At 35.9% G+C, this 16,055-nt stretch overlaps 2 protein-coding genes across 2 annotated transcripts in view; one reads left to right on the top strand and one right to left on the bottom strand.

Annotated features, from left to right (window-relative positions):
* LOC308350763 (olfactory receptor 4C11-like) overlaps positions 1-16,055 on the bottom strand; it is a gene marked incomplete at both ends in the record, with an annotated part of 65,326 nt that overhangs the window by 38,293 nt on the left and 10,978 nt on the right. The gene's annotated exons all lie outside the window — the stretch shown is intronic.
* LOC308351594 (olfactory receptor 4C16-like) lies at positions 3,884-4,816 on the top strand (the record flags this gene model as incomplete). The annotated part of the gene is made up of 1 exon (XM_080817393.1): positions 3,884-4,816. One exon carries the CDS (start codon positions 3,884-3,886, stop codon positions 4,814-4,816), a length of 933 nt encoding a protein of 310 aa, XP_080673519.1.

The following is a 16,055-nucleotide window of genomic DNA, read 5'->3' as shown; positions in this document are numbered from 1 at the left end:
TGTTGTAAAGTTTTTTTATAGTTTCTTGAGGTAGCAAAATGTGTAAAGGTTCACAAATGCTTTTCATATGAGGTAGCTGAGGAGGATGGGTTCTCAGTATGGATACTAAAAGTTAGAAGAACTTAAGCCTGGTGATAATCTGGAAAAGGGTCAATAGAGACAGTGATGTTGACAGCTTTGTGAGGATGCTAACTTTCCTATCTCCAAGTGACGGTTTCAAATAGAAAGTTGTGTAGTTCCTTGGTGGCTCAGCTGGTTGAGCATCTGACTTGATTTCAGCTCTGTTCATAATATAGGGCCCCTGACTGAGTGCCACATCCAGCTCTACGCTCAGTAGTCAAGGTCTCAAGGTCTGCTTGAGATTCTCTTTCTCTGCCTTACAACTCGCCCCCTGCTTTCTCTCTCTTTCTTTCTCTCTAAAACAAATCAATAAATCTAAAGTTTAATTAGAAATTTACACATCATGGCATGGAGTTATTATTCTTTGTTTCCAAAATAATATTGTAAGAATTTAATTTGCAGTTGACCCAATGTGAGACTTAGTCTGATTGCTGAACAACTTTTTCTCATGGAAAGTTTGGAGGAAACATGGCAATGTGGAGGAAACACGATATCATGAAATTGGAAAGTGCCACCATATATGTGGGATAGTTTCTTTTTTCATCCTTCTTCAGTTTGGGCTTTTAAGGGATAAAGAATCTGGGGACAGTTTATTAACCTTCACACAGAGAAGGCGAATTTTGCATAGAAATGAGTATAGGGGTTCTCCCAGAGATGGAAATCTAGTGTAACCAACCAGGGAGGGTTAGGTAGTTGAAGAAGGCCCTTTAGGAAGCACTGTGGCTGCTGCAGAAAGACAGATTTATGGGATAGAATGATTCACCTGACACTCTATTCCACTCTCATCTATTCTCCACTTTTTTCCTGTGTGCTTTTCTTTCAGCTCTTCCTTGTTACCTCCAAACCCAACATGTGGTTTGTTTGTTACTGTTCTGACAGATTTAGCTATTCCAAAGTTGGCTACACTTGTTTGAAAAGTTGAGGTAAGAGCAATACTTATTAGAAGATGTGTTATTATACTAGGGCTATTTGTCCCCAGGTCATTGCAACTCTTTTTTATGTCATATTTCTTGGAGAATCAGATGAAAGTATTAACACGTCCTTGAAAAAAATAGACGTGTGGTCATCCACTAAGACTTGGACAAAAACATGCCTCAGTTACAAGAACATAGGAAAAATGTCAAGGCTCTCCTTGCATTATTTGTGGGTTAAAGAGTCTTCTAGAAAATGCTAATGTTTAAGACAATGATTTTTATGTGTGTCAGTGTTCCCAAAATCTTACATGGCTATGTGATGCTCTTCAGAATACAACATTTTCTGCTCCATGTTTACTACATTGTTTAAAATTGATCTCAGCTCACTTCCTGGATTTATAAGTTAGGAGAATGTTTGTCTGTCTGCCACACATAATAGATAGAGAGTCACAGGGCATTAATGACGTGGATGTGTTCTGTAATCCGAATATTGCTAAAATGATCAGATAAATATATTTTAAGAAGCAATTGAGAAAATTTAATTAAAAACTACTAAGTACCTATGTGATACAAGGTGTTGGTGTTGGAACTTTGGAGAATAAAATCCTGAGAATAAATAGTTTTCAAAGATTTCTATTCAATATATAATCTTACAAGAAAGGCTATAAAGGATGTCATTGGAAAATAGAAGTGAGATATATATATATATATATATATATATATATACACACACACACACACACACACACACACACACGTGTGTGTGTGTGTGTGTGTGTGTGTGTGTGTGTATAATCATAACGTAAATACTGAAGGCCTCCAGAGGAGAGTTCTTTGAATTGCATCCTGAGGTTTGGGGACAACTGAAGTAGGTAGAAATGTAGGAAGAAGGAAGGAGTGTGTTGATTAAAGATTATGGATTAAATATTTGATAAGAACTCACAGTTACTAACAAGTTAATTAAAACATATGTATTTATGTTAAATTATCTTAAAAATACATGTCCACATGTATATATAGTTTTGCTTCAGGTATGAAGTCTAAAGGGTTAATAACGTGGAAACAAAAATCATACACTCAAAAGAGTGGTCACAATTATGGGGTATAGTTTCAAGTTCAAATATTTTGTGATGTATCACTCTTTCAAATGAATAAGGAAAGGGTGAGCTTATTGTACTGATTAAGACACCAACTCATTTTCTTTGTAGTTTAAAATCTTTGACAAAGATTACACAATCCAAAGAAAATTAAAAAAAAATGGAATTCTGAGGTAAATAACCTCAACACTTTCCAAGAGTTGTTTTTGATTTGGAGGAAGATAAGGTACAGTTCACATGTGTTGTGGAGAAGAAACTTTACCAAGGGAGAGGAAAAGATATATAAGGGAAATTTTCTGTCTGTTTAGTTTATCTGTGCTATGGATACGCACAGCTTTCAAGACAAATATCAAAGGTAGAGATGACTTTGAGAAGGAACACAATGGGATAAATAAATCTTCCAAGTTACATTTCAACCCATCACATTTCAGGTTTTATTTTTACATGCAGGTAGTGCCCTTTCAACATCATCTTGACAAGTAAGATCTAGATAAAATATTTTGTTCTTGGAAGTGAAGTCAAGTGGTAATTTTTTTCCCCAAATATGAAAAAGGAAATCTTCATTTGAAAGGAGTGAAATTTGAAACTTGGATGATCATTGACTTTGCCAGGAGAGAAAACAAACTGAATGAAGTCAGTTCTGACTCTTCCTCTTGTCTAAAACTGTATCTGCCTCACTTTTCTGAATCCCTGCTCTTTTACAATGATGTAGGATTTGGGGTACTTAGATAATACAAACCCTACTGGAAATTATGATCATGATGATCTGGTCCAACATGAACTATCTGGTGACATCTCCCCAAATGACCTCAGACCCAAAGTGCTGAAACCAAAATTTGGATTAGTGAAAACATGAGCTATTGAGTGATAAGATCCCCTTTTCATTTATACATAACCTCAGGGATTTGAGATCCACTAAGGAGTGTTTTTCAGAAACGGGAGGGAAAAGTTTAGAAGTGCAAATATTTGAGATATAACCCACTATCAAAGAACATTCATTCACTTATCTGCATTAGTGTCTGTCAAATACTAAGTATTATAAATGTGTATCAAGGTAATAGCATATTATTTAGAAGATGAGGTATTTCCTGTTCCTCTTTTCTAACTGTAATATCAGGGAGAAAATGTTTAGTTAAAGAGGGCATGTTATATATTTATAAAATTATACATTTTTATGTATGTATATAATATATAAAATATACAAAAATATTCTCCATAAATATGTATAATAAATACAGGCTGATAAACATATGCATAAAGTAGACATTCTTTATAGGATGAAAATCAGGTGTGATATTTCTTACTTATACCAAAAACTCTAAGGGCAGTCAAATATATCCAAAATGCCAACTGATACACCATCAAACATGGGCCCAAAGATATGCTAAATACATAAAAATAATGACATTAGTAATAAAATGGAGCCATATCTTTTAAACTTATATTCATCAAATTGGCAAAATAAATCAGAATCATTTAAATGCTACAAGATTGTACCTGAAGAGTGCTCTAGGAAGATATAACCTTCACAAGATTGTTGAGACTCATAATGACCTTATGAATTGATCATTAAAAATGAAGGAAAAAACTATTGAGGGGACTTGTAGAAACTCATTCCTAAAATATTAATGTTGAGGAATATTTAGTTTGCTGGAAATATTCCAGAAAATCACACATCACACCATGAATTAATTCCTTTATTTTTTGCAGATCAACAAATTTGTACTCAAGCGTCTCCTAATTAAAGAAATCATGCAGCTGAATAATAATGTGACTGAGTTCATTCTGCTTGGCTTAACCCAGGATCCTGTTAGAAAGAAAATAGTGTTTGTCACTTTCTTGCTTTTCTATTTGGGGACGTTGCTGGGTAACTTTCTGATTATTACTACTATCAAGACCAGCCAGACACTCGGGAGTCCGATGTACTTCTTCCTTTTCCACCTATCCTTATCTGACACCTGCTTCTCTACTTGCATAGCCCCTAGAATGATTGTGGATGCCCTTTTGAAGAAGACCACTATCTCTTTCAGTGAGTGCATGATACAAGTCTTTTCACTACATTTTTTTGGCTGCTTGGGGATCTTCATCCTTATCCTCATGGCTGCTGACCGCTATGTGGCTATCTGTAAGCCCCTGCACTACACAACAATCATGAGTCGAAGGGTCTGTACTGTGCTAGTGGCTATGGCCTGGGTGGGGTCCTGTGTGCATTCTTTAGCTCAGATTGGTCTTGCCTTGAGTTTACCTTTCTGCGGTCCCAATGTGATTGATCACTATTTTTGTGACTTGCAGCCCTTGTTGAAACTTGCCTGTGCAGACACCTATGTGGTCAACCTACTGTTGGTGTCCAATAGTGGGGCCATCTGTACAGTGAGTTTTGTCATGCTGATGTGCTCCTATGTTATTATCTTGTATTCTCTGAGAAACTACAGTGCCGAAGGGAGGAGAAAAGCCTTCTCTACCTGCATCTCTCACATCATTGTGGTCATCTTGTTCTTTGGTCCTTGCATATTCATATACACACGCCCTGCAACCACCTTCCCCATGGATAAGATGATAGCTGTGTTTTATACACTTGGAACACCTTTGATCAATCCTCTAATTTACACACTGAGGAATGCAGAGGTGAAAGATGCCATGAGGAAGTTATGGAGAAAGAAGTTGATCTTAGATGACAAAAGATAAATGGGTATTTCAAAGTTTTCTTCATAGTTTGGATTTGTCTAGAAGTCCATTGAGAATCATATCTTTTTATTGTGGTGTTAACATCATCAGAGGGCATGAGAATTCATTGCTTCAAGAATGAACATGTAGGGGACCTGGGTGGCTCAATGAGTTAAAGCCTCTGCCTTCAGCTCAGGTCATAATCCCAGGGTCCTGTGATCTATCCCCACATCAGGCTTTCTGCTCAGCAGGGAGCCTGCTTCCTCCTCTCCCTGCCTACTTGTGATCTCTGTCTGTCAAATAAATAAATAAATAAAATCTTTAAGAACAAACAACAAAACAAAACGAAAAAATGAACATGTACACTAGTTAGTGTTGTGCCATTTTCATGTACAGAAGAGACAGCACCGGGTACAGACATGTCAACACACATGGCTTAGATATTCACTGCTGTGTCTCTGCCTCTCTTGCCTGGCTAGCATCGCTGTGGTTTTGACCTAGTGTTTTCCCTGCCCTTCTTCATATTGATTTCTGGTGTCTCTGTTTATAAGTTATATTTTATATGCTTATATCCACAGCCTGGCAAACTTTCCCTCCTTCAAATGACTTCCTTTGTATTGGACACTTCAGTCACATCATGTCTGATCATGGAGCTTCAACTTGGTTGTTCTTTTTGGTTGACTGAGCCGAAAGCACCAGATTCAAATAATTGTAGAATCTTCAAGTTTTAAGGGACAATCTATTAGCTAGGTAACTCCCTTTTATTTCTTGGGGTCATACTTCAAATTCTCTCATATTTATTTAGATTCTTCTAGAAGAGTGGCAGAACATAGTGTAAATATTTACCATTCTGAACAGATATTTTTACCTTGGGTAGTTTCTGATAGTTGGAGTGGTACTCTATATTCTTTTTGTAAAAACTCTTTGCCTCTAAAATGATCACTTCTAATTTGGGGGAAGCATTAAGTTTTCCTTGGGTCATACAAATTATAATTTTTTATACTTTTCTGTTATTATGATTGTAGCCTACATGTCCCAAATTAAGTAGATATATTCATGTGGGCTATAGGTAAAGCATACAAGCAGCCAATGGTTGAAACAGGGAATTTGAATGTGATAACTGATAATATTAAAACTTACCAGGGACTTTTTAGGCTTTGAAACAAACACATTGCAGTTATGGGTTATCTTAGTGAGTTTTAATGTAATCTAGAAAAGAGGGTGACTTGAGAGAGATCAAGGTATTTGGATAAAAACTGTATTTATGCAGTGGTGAGGGATATCACCTTTTGTCACCAGTGATCAACATAGCAGTATTGAATTACATGATCCCTAAGAATCTTTCTGATTTAAACCTACTTTATTATTTGTACTTTTAATAATTTAATTTAATTTAATTGTTTTAGTGTTCCAAAACTCATTGTTTATGCACCACAACCAGTGCTCCATGCAATACATGCCCTCCTTAATAATTACCACCAGGTTCCCCCCTCCCCTCCAAAACCTTCAGTTTGTTTCTCAGAGTCTGTCATCTCTCATGGTTTGTCTCCACCTCCAATTTCCCCCAACTCACTTCTCCTTTCCATTTCCCAATGTCCTCCATGTAATTCCTTATGCTCCACAAGTTAGTGAAACCATATGATAATTAACTCTCTCTGCTTGACTTATTTCATTCAGTGTAATCTTTTCTAGTCCCGTCCATGTTGATACAAAAGTTGGGTATTCATCCTTTCTGATAGACGCACAGTACTCCACTGTATTTATGGACCATATCCCCTTTATCCATTTATCTGAGGAAGGACATCTTGGTTCTTTGCACAGTCGGCAATTGTGGTCATTGCTGCTGTGAACATTGGAGTAGAGATGGCCGTTCTTTTCACTACATCTGTATCTTTGGGGTAAATACCGAGTGGTGCAATTGCAGGTCATAGGGTAGCTCTATTTTTAATTTCTTAAGGACTCTCCACACTGTTTTCCAAAGTGGCTGCACTAGCTTGCATTCCCACCAACAGTGTAAGAGGGTTCCCCTTTCTCCACAACCTCTCCAACACTTGTTGTTTACTGTCCTGTTGATTTTGGCCATTCTACCTGGTATAAGGTCGTATCTCAATGTGGTTTTGATTTGAATATCCCTGATGGCTAATGATGGTGAACATTTCTTTATGTGTCTGTTAGCCATATAGAAAATTTAATATGAATATCTTTGTTTATTTGGAACATATCTTTTATTTATAAATTACTAAATTATATCAAAATTACTAAGTTTGTATTAACTTTATTGTACCAGGAATATTAGAACTTCTTAGTTTGAGGGGCACCTGGCTGGCTCAGTGTGTAGAGCATATGACTCTTCATCGCAGACTTGTGATTTTGAACCCTGTGTTGGGTGCGGAGCCTACTTAAAATAAAAATTAAAAAGAAAGAAAAAAGAGCTTCTTATCTTGAAAAAAACATTGTCTACTTCTCTCTGTGGGAATGGAATATTGTGAATTGCACAATGAACACTAGTGACATACAAACATCAATCTTTTTTTCAGATTTAGAATTTATCCACCTCAAGTAGTTTATTATTGATTGCATTTGCTGATTTTCCTCTTGCAACGGTCACACTTTAGTAGATCTTAGTTGACAGGGTTTTAGTTGATATCCTCTTCTATTTCAAGACAAGGCATATATGAAAAGGAATGTATGTCGGATCTCATTTAGGTACCACCCCAGAGACATTATATTCAAAATATCTCCTAGATATGCTTCTGATATGGAGTTCCTGTGGTCGCTGTTACCATGTCTGTCGTCAATAGAGATTATGGTCTAATTTCAGTTCAAAATTTTGTGATAAAGATAGTGGAACTACCAACATGATGGAATGTGCAATCTCACCAGGATTTTTTTTTTTTTTTTAATGCCAGTGTCTTGATAGGGAAAGAGTAGGACTCTGACATCTAAAGTAGACGTATTTGTGTGGGTAAGAGAAAGAACCATGAACTCAGAGATAAACTTGCAAACTTGTAGTTGTCATAAGTAACTCTCCCATAAAAGATGGCAACAATGGTCCTCCCTTGCCTAGACACCTTGTGATTACCTCATTTGAACAAGCTGTCAGAAAATGATATTTGGTTTCTTCTTGAGATTCCTCCCACACACTTCATTGCTTCCAAACATCTAACCAGATGCACTTCACAAAGGAAGGCCAAGCAGGAAAGTCCGAACTTGCTCTATGAGGACATGTCATGCATGAGAGAATTGTAGGATTCTATGACCACTATGTACAAGTGTGACCTCGGGGAACACTTAATGTTGGGGTGTTTTCAGTGTGGTAAAATAGAGGTTTGGAGTTGAGGTCTATCCTGATCAGCCTTTTCTGCAGACCCATATCATTGGAGATGACTTTGTTGTTTGTTTTACTCACAGAACAATTTGTTAGGTCTGTGGAAAGAACTGTAAGAGAGAGTTGCCAAAAGTATGAAAGACCTGATTCTACATTTTTTTTTTTTAATCTTATGTATTGGCATGTCTTCAAAGTCTGTATTATTCTTGGGTTTGCTAGTTTAGGAGTGAGTATGATTTAAACTCAATTCTTATTCAGAAGATCCTAATGCAAATTGCTTGAAATAATTAGATCCAAAGTTTCTAGGCAGAAAAGTATCCCATCAGGAAGTCATCAGTGTGTCCATATTCACATAAAATACTCAGAGAAAATAAGCCAAACTGAAAGAATTGAAATGACATGACAACTGAGGATTGAGCATAGCATGTGTGTGTATATTTCTATACACACACACATACATATACATACATACATACACATATATATGTATATATATATATGTATTGTCTTTATTTTTATTCTTCTTGGCATTCTTAGAAACATCTTTATTACAAGTGCTCTTGAACACTTCTGCATTTGCATTGCAGAATGGTATAACTTCTATTACTCATACTACACTGTTCTCAAGACAGCTTGCAAGTTCTTATTTTTCTTAATGGCAATCATACTACAATATTATAATGTATCATATCAACATGTTGTACACCATAAATGTACACAAGTTATTTCAATTTCTTAAAAAGATATTCTTTTTAAAAAGGCTATCTTGAAGATAAATTTTGATTCAAACATTGAAGGAAGTAAGGCAACCTTGGTGGGCCATGAAAATAATAATATGTGAGATTCCCTATGTAAAAATGTACTGACTTTAAATAATTTTGCCTACTGCTGCATGTAATAATTGAAAAAAATGGTTAAAAATGCATATGTCTGAACATAGAATCTTTTGAGATGAAAAACTTACTTAAGATTTGAAAGTTGATGTTAGGAGTTGAATTGTGTCCCCCAAGGAAAGAATGTTTTGGAGTCTTAATCTTCACAATGTGACCCTAGTAGGAATAGTGTATGTGCCTGAAAACTATAACTTTTTTTTTTTAATTTTTAAAGATTTTATTTACGAGAGAGAGAAAATGAGAGAGAGAGTACAAGTAGAGGAGCTGCAGGCAGGGGGAGAAGCAGAGCTCCCTCTGAGCAAGGAGCCTGATGGAGGGCTGGATTCCAGGACCCTGGGATCATGATCTGAGTCAAAGGCAGACACTTAACTAACTGAGCCACCCAGAAGTCCTAGCTTTTTTTAAAACTATAATTTAAAGTACTAACATTAAGCTTTATGGCTGGGGCATCCATTTCAAAGACCTCTCATCTGCAGTGAACACAATGCCAGGGACACAACTAGGTGAGGAGTCAGGCTGCCCCACCAGTGAAGTCCCCTTTTTGGAAAGCCCTGGGTGACCTCTAAAGGATCATTTGGTGACTCTGTTTTTCATCCTGGATTTTATGTTTTAAATTCACAAGTAGTGAACCTGCAAATACTGGGTACCCTACCCTTTATCCCAATAAAGACAGAATATCAGATTGGTGAGATCTTTCTGTCTCTCCCTAACTCTGTGTACGTGTGATCAAACTGTGGGGCCCCAGGCCTGTAATGTACCCTCTGTGACTTGGGAGTAATAAATCTTTTTTTTTTCAATGTCCCCTCATTGTTTCAAGTGAGAAAAGGAGGAGAAACTAAAAAAGAACACAGGCCACTATTTAGGGTCTCAGAATTGCAATTTGGGGAGCATGGATTTGGTCTAAGCAGGAAAAGTGTCCCACTTATGTGGGGAAAGCAAAGGGTTTTTTAAGAGAGAGAAGAAAGGAGTAATCAGATGATTTAGATAAAGAAGAGGAGAGAGAGAAAGAAACAAACAACTTCATTTGGTACTGACAAATGGTACTGCTCTTGATTACTATCTCTTTCCTTTCTTTCTTTCTTTCTTTCTTTCTTTCTTTCTTTCTTTCTTTTAAGAGAGAGAGAGAGAGAGAGTTCTGGGAGGTGGAGATTGTCAGAGAACGAGGGAGGGAGAGAGTCCCAAGCAGGCTCCACACCCAACACAGGGCTAGATCTTACAACCCTGAGATCATGACCCGAGGTAAAGTTACGAGTCTGTGGCCTTACCCACTGAGCTACCCAGGCACCTTGTTTTTAATTACTATCTAATTGAATATTCTATTGATGCTGTCAAACAAATGTATTCCTGGTATGGAATAGTTAACTTTTCTGTCCTCATGAAGTTCAATAGTATTATGGTCCTAATGATAGTTGTTCTTTTGGATTTTATGAGTAATTGCTTATAAAAATAATTAGTGTTCTGTCCTAGTTCAAGAGTTTATTCGTTAGAAAGGAAAATGGAGCTTCAAGATGGGGTCTCCTGTCTTTAGAAACTTCCTAGCTGACAGTTAGAGGAAAGGGGGGGGGAAGTCAGCTCTCAGCTCCCAGAGGGCTTTGCATGTGGCCTCTCATCTTCAAAACCAAGGGTGGTGCATTTTAGTCTACTCTGTACTTTGAATCTCTCCTACTTACTTTTCTGTTGCCAGTCAGGAAAAATTATCTTCTTTTAAAGAGCTCGTGGGATTAGATAGGATTGAAACATGTAACTCAAAGTCAACATGCCAGTAACTAATTACATTGTTGAAATCCCTTTAGACAAGTAATTCTGCATTAATATGTGCTATAATATCTAGTCCCTGGGGTGAGGGCAGGAAATCCTGAGGGATATTTTGGAATTATTTCTACCACAGTGTATAAGGAGTTTTAAAAATCATAGCTTTAACTCAGGAACTGAAGAATGAATAAGTTAATATTTACAAAATGAGGATAGTTCTATCCCTATGAAATATGCCACTTTTGTGTCCTCTTCCAAATGTTATCTGTGTGGAAATTGAGGAAATATAAGTAACATTTTATATTAACTTAATCCTTGAATCCAACTAAATGTATGATCTTCATCAAGTAGCTTACACAATCAGTTCAGCTATAACAAACTGTCTACATGCATGAACACGTCAGTGTTCATTACTGAGGCCTTGGAGTGTGAATTTATATTTCAGTGTCACAGAGTTTTGTGCAGTGAGTTGTTGTCTTATTTTGTCCTTGAGTATCAATGACTTCAGTCTAAAGGTTGTGATTGGAATGCTTTGTCCTGGAGATATTTCCAAGTTTCTTTATAAATTGTGTCAGAAAGTTTCTAATAATAATAGTTAATAATAGCAATACTACTATTACTACTACTACTACTACTACTACTATTGATTATGTATTACTAAAGTATGATAAAATAATTGTAGTTATAGGAGAATAATCTAAATTCCAGTGAGATAAGTGTCTTACGTGAAGCCACATTGCCTGTGAAAAGTACACGTGGGATTTAAACTCAGACTCTCTGGCTTCAACGTCTGAGGTGGTAACATGAATCATCCTGGATATCTGGCAAATGCATCTCACATAAAACTGCCTCTTCTACTAAATGCTTAAGCTGCATATCTAATTAGATTTTGACACTGTTGCCATGGTGCATCCTTCTGCCATCTTCTGCATCCATTCACATGCACACTGGCACTGTGTACACATAAAAATAATCAGTCTTCCTTGCAGTGTTTCTAACATCAAAAGCAAAGAAATTAAATTGTTTAGACAGTGAAACAGACTCATAAGTGTATTTCAGTAAAAAATGAAAAAAAAAATCCTTTAAATTTTATGTTACCTTGCCATCCTAAAATCAAAACTATAAAATTAGAAATTTATTGGGCGCCTGGGTGGCTCAGTTGGTTGGACGACTGCTTTCAGTTCGGGTCATGATCCTGGAGTCCTGGGATTGAGTCCCACATTGGGCTCCCTGTTCGGCAGGGAGTCTGCTTCTCCCACTGACCTCTCTCCTCTCATGCTCTCTCTCTCTCTCTCTCAAATAAATAAGATAAAATCTTTAAAAAAAAATTAGAAATTTATTTTGTTGGTGCAATTGAGGTTCTAAGTGGACTGTATACATTGGAAAATAAAAGTATGTATCCTAAGTACTACAGATCAAAACTTAAAGTGTGATTTTGAACTATTCAGTACATTGTTTTATGATTTTAATAAAAATTCAGATACACTTATTAAGGCCTTACTCTGTATATAGTGTAGAATTACTGGTCACAGTCATTGTAGGGTCAGTAAAGCATCTTAGCAAGGTCAAATTCTACTATACTAGATACTAGCTGCCTAGTCTTGTCAATTATCTCTTTGTGCCTCTGGGGAATATTAAAAATATCGTCTCATGGGGTCATTATGTGCGTTACATTTTAAAAATCCCTTTAACTTCCTTAGCACAATTACTAGTGCATTGGAATGACTTTTTGATTACTGCTATTGCTCTTGCCATGATCTAAATTTAAATTATTAAATAAGGTCTGCAAATCAATAGAGCCTATTTTCATTGAGTTAATAGTTTATTGAGAAAAGGAGAGAAGAACACCAATATTTAAAGAACACACACAACACCTCCCAAAAGAAAACAGACAAACAAAAAAAAACCTTCAGACTCTCTGTGAAAGGGGAATCAAATGATCTGGTGAAATAAGGTATTTTTAGTGTAATGGGATAAAGTGGGGCATGACATTAGGTTTCAGAAAGGGGTATAATGTGGCTAAGCTTTGTGGGAATGGGGACATTTGAGTTTGACCATAATTATTTTCACAAAAAGCCGAATACTTTCAATATTAATAAATAATTGGCCTTGATAGTGGAAGCAGTGGAAGAGTTGTAATAAATATAACGGACACGTTAGGGTTCATTCCCTGTGTGGAGAAGAATAAGTCCACTTTGAAAATTTTATCACTGACCATGGAAACTGTATTCGATGTTTAACATCATATATTTGATATTTGAAACAAATTTGAAATTTGCTTTGGAAAAACCAAAGCAAATGCAAATTAAAATCACCAGAGTTTATTTTTACCAGACTTGTCCAAGAATTCCATTCCCATAGGGATTGCCATTGACAGGTCCCGTGCCTTTAAGTAATCTTCCTGACTGTTCCCCTGCAGCTTCTCCAAGAGTCCCCAACCCTGTATATTTAGGGAAGTAGACCTTGAAGCTCATTATTGCACCAAAAGGGAAAAAAGGACAAGACAGAAAGGGCCAGATGCAGTTGAGATTTTCCTTCCAGTTTTATGATATACTTCTCATTCTTATTTAAGTATTCATAGTTAGTTTTGAAGACACATTTATTTTCTTTTATTTTTTAATTTTTTGTAGTTTCAAGTTTTTATTTATATTCCAGCTACTTTACATATAGTGTAATGTTAATTTCAGGAGTAGAATTCAGTGATTCATGACATTTTTTTTTTAAAGATTTTATTTATTTATTTGTCAGAGAGAGAGTACACACAAGCAGGCAGAGAGACAGGCAGAGGCAGCGAGAGAAGCAGGCTCCCTGCTGAGCAAGGAGCCCGATGTGGGACTCGATCCCAGGACTCTGGGATCATGACCTGAGCCGAAGGCAGTGGCTTAACCAACTGAGCCACCCAGGCGTCCCAGATTCATGACATTTTAAGTATAATTTGAAAACTATCTACAAAGTATGAGACTTCTTTTCATTACCTTTTTTTGTCCCAAGAGATCTATTATCTTGATTTTGGAGATTTTTTATTTTTTCATTTGTTGTCATGAGTTCAAGAAGACAAGGATATCTCTTTCACTATTAATTGGAATTGGCTGATAATAAAAATGTGAGGGTTTTTTTTTTGTCCTTCTCCATCTTTTCTTTATTCTTACCTTTATTATTTTTGAATGCCTACACCTAAGTCATCTCTTTGAGCAATTACAGAATCATCCACCCTTTTTCATTTGTCTTCTAAGGTAATTGCTTGCTTGTTTTGCATGAATAATCTAGAATATATCTTCTTGGTAACGATTTCTTTTATAAATTTTAGGCTTCTAATTCATGTAACAATTTGGCGTTTTAAAAGTATACAAAACATCTTTAAAAAGTCTGTTGTAGTAAAAAATGAAAAATGAGAATACTATTTTGAAATCCTGGTTTCAAACATGGGACTCTTTAGCTGTCATATCAGGAAGCTAGGAGAAATTGTGGAATGTTTTGTACTCTTCTTTGGACAGAAAAGCAATAATAAAACAAACAAACAAAGGTCTGGAAAAATAATATAAAGAGAATAATATAAACAATCTAATAAAGAGAATAATGAGTGTAAGAAAATGATGGAAAATTAATTGATAATTTTGATAAATTGGTAAATAAGGTAAAACATCAATTGATTAAAAAATATTAGTTCTTTGAAAGAGGAAGGATCCATGAAAACTACAATTCCTTATTTTCTTAAGAGGAAATAGATAACAAGCACATGTGAGGAACTTTTTCCTAAATCCCATAATCATGGAGAGGCAGATCAGGACAAGAACCTCCATTTCTTGCCTCACTGTGCCACAGGTCTGTAATACTGAGCAATAATTCCTGATATTTGAAATGAATTGGGATTATATGGAAGAAAATGTCAAGGACCACAGGTAGAGAAGTTCAATTTATATAATTGGTGACTATTTCTCTGACAAAGATAGATCTGATATATATTATTTAAAAAAATAAAAAAACCTGTAGAAAACTAGAAAAAGACCTAAGTAAAATAGAGGGATAAAATATTTATTTTCTTGAAGTGTTTGCTTTGCTTATTCTAAATAATAAGAGAGAGATGATCTTTTGTAGAGTGTTGAAGGTCTTCATGAATAAATTTAACTTTGATTTCTGTTCTTCCATCTATGAAATGGGAAATCCTGTGTCCCATCACAAGTCTTGGTCATTGGTTTGGGATTTTCAGTAATGGTTACTTGTCAAAATACTTTTATAACTTCTATAGAAATCTATATTCAGTGGCATGTCAAACTATTGAAGAAAATGTGCTCCCAGAGCTCCCTTTGTCCTATGAGCTGTGAAGCATTTATATAATATTAGTCATTTTTAAATTAATGAGAGTTCATAGTTATTCTTATGGTGTATTATATACACATATCTGTAGCTCACTGTTTTATATGAATATTTTAATTTGATCCCCACAAGATTCCTATGTGATATGTACTATTATCACTGTTTTACAGATGAAAAAACAAGACTCAGAAGGTTTATAACTTGCCTGAGATTATCCAGGTTTAGTGGACCATATATTGGAATGCATTCAGCCAAATTCAAGCACTCTCTCCCACCACGATAACCTGTCTCTTTTGCAAATACAATTGCCAATTTCACTTTAGGAATTGAAGATGAGCCAGCCAGTGTTGTGTCCTAAGAAATATTTTCTGTGAGACTAAGGACACCAAGATGATCCTGAAAATCAGGGGTTATTTGTTTTCCTCCCTTTTAATGCCTTTTTGGAAGTTGTGGTAAGGGAGAGTGAACACCAGTGTCCTGACTGCCCCTTTGATGATGCTGCCTGGTGTAGATTTCCTTAATGAACTTGTTGCAGCAGAGAGGAAGATTGCAGGTAATCAGAAGTTTAAAAATGACAGCATTTCTCCTCATTCCATACATCCGGGAGTTTGTTAACCTTTTGCATAACATATCCTGGTATGCAGAAGTCTGTATTGCAGATTTGTCATTTCTTTATGTTAAAACAAAAATAAGGGCTAGAGTTGGTTCAGCAAAATAAGGAACCATGAAAAGAGCAAATTATGAACTTGAGTCCTCAGTAATAACAGCTAGTGATTTCACCAATCACCTTGAAATTTCTTTAAATCCTATCAGGATTATAAAATTATAGCTAGATGTGCTAGTGCTGAAATAAAGGCCAAATCCAGATAGAGGTTTAAAAGAGATACAGATATAGGTGTGTTTCCTTATATCAAATATGTCCTTGTGAAGGTGTGTGGGAGTTGGGTTTATGTACCTGTGTAGTTATATTTAC

Source organism: Martes martes (assembly GCF_963455335.1).
Source record: "Martes martes genome assembly, chromosome: 10".
Classification (NCBI taxonomy): Eukaryota; Metazoa; Chordata; class Mammalia; order Carnivora; family Mustelidae; genus Martes; species Martes martes.
This window is presented reverse-complemented; position numbering and strand designations above follow the sequence as displayed.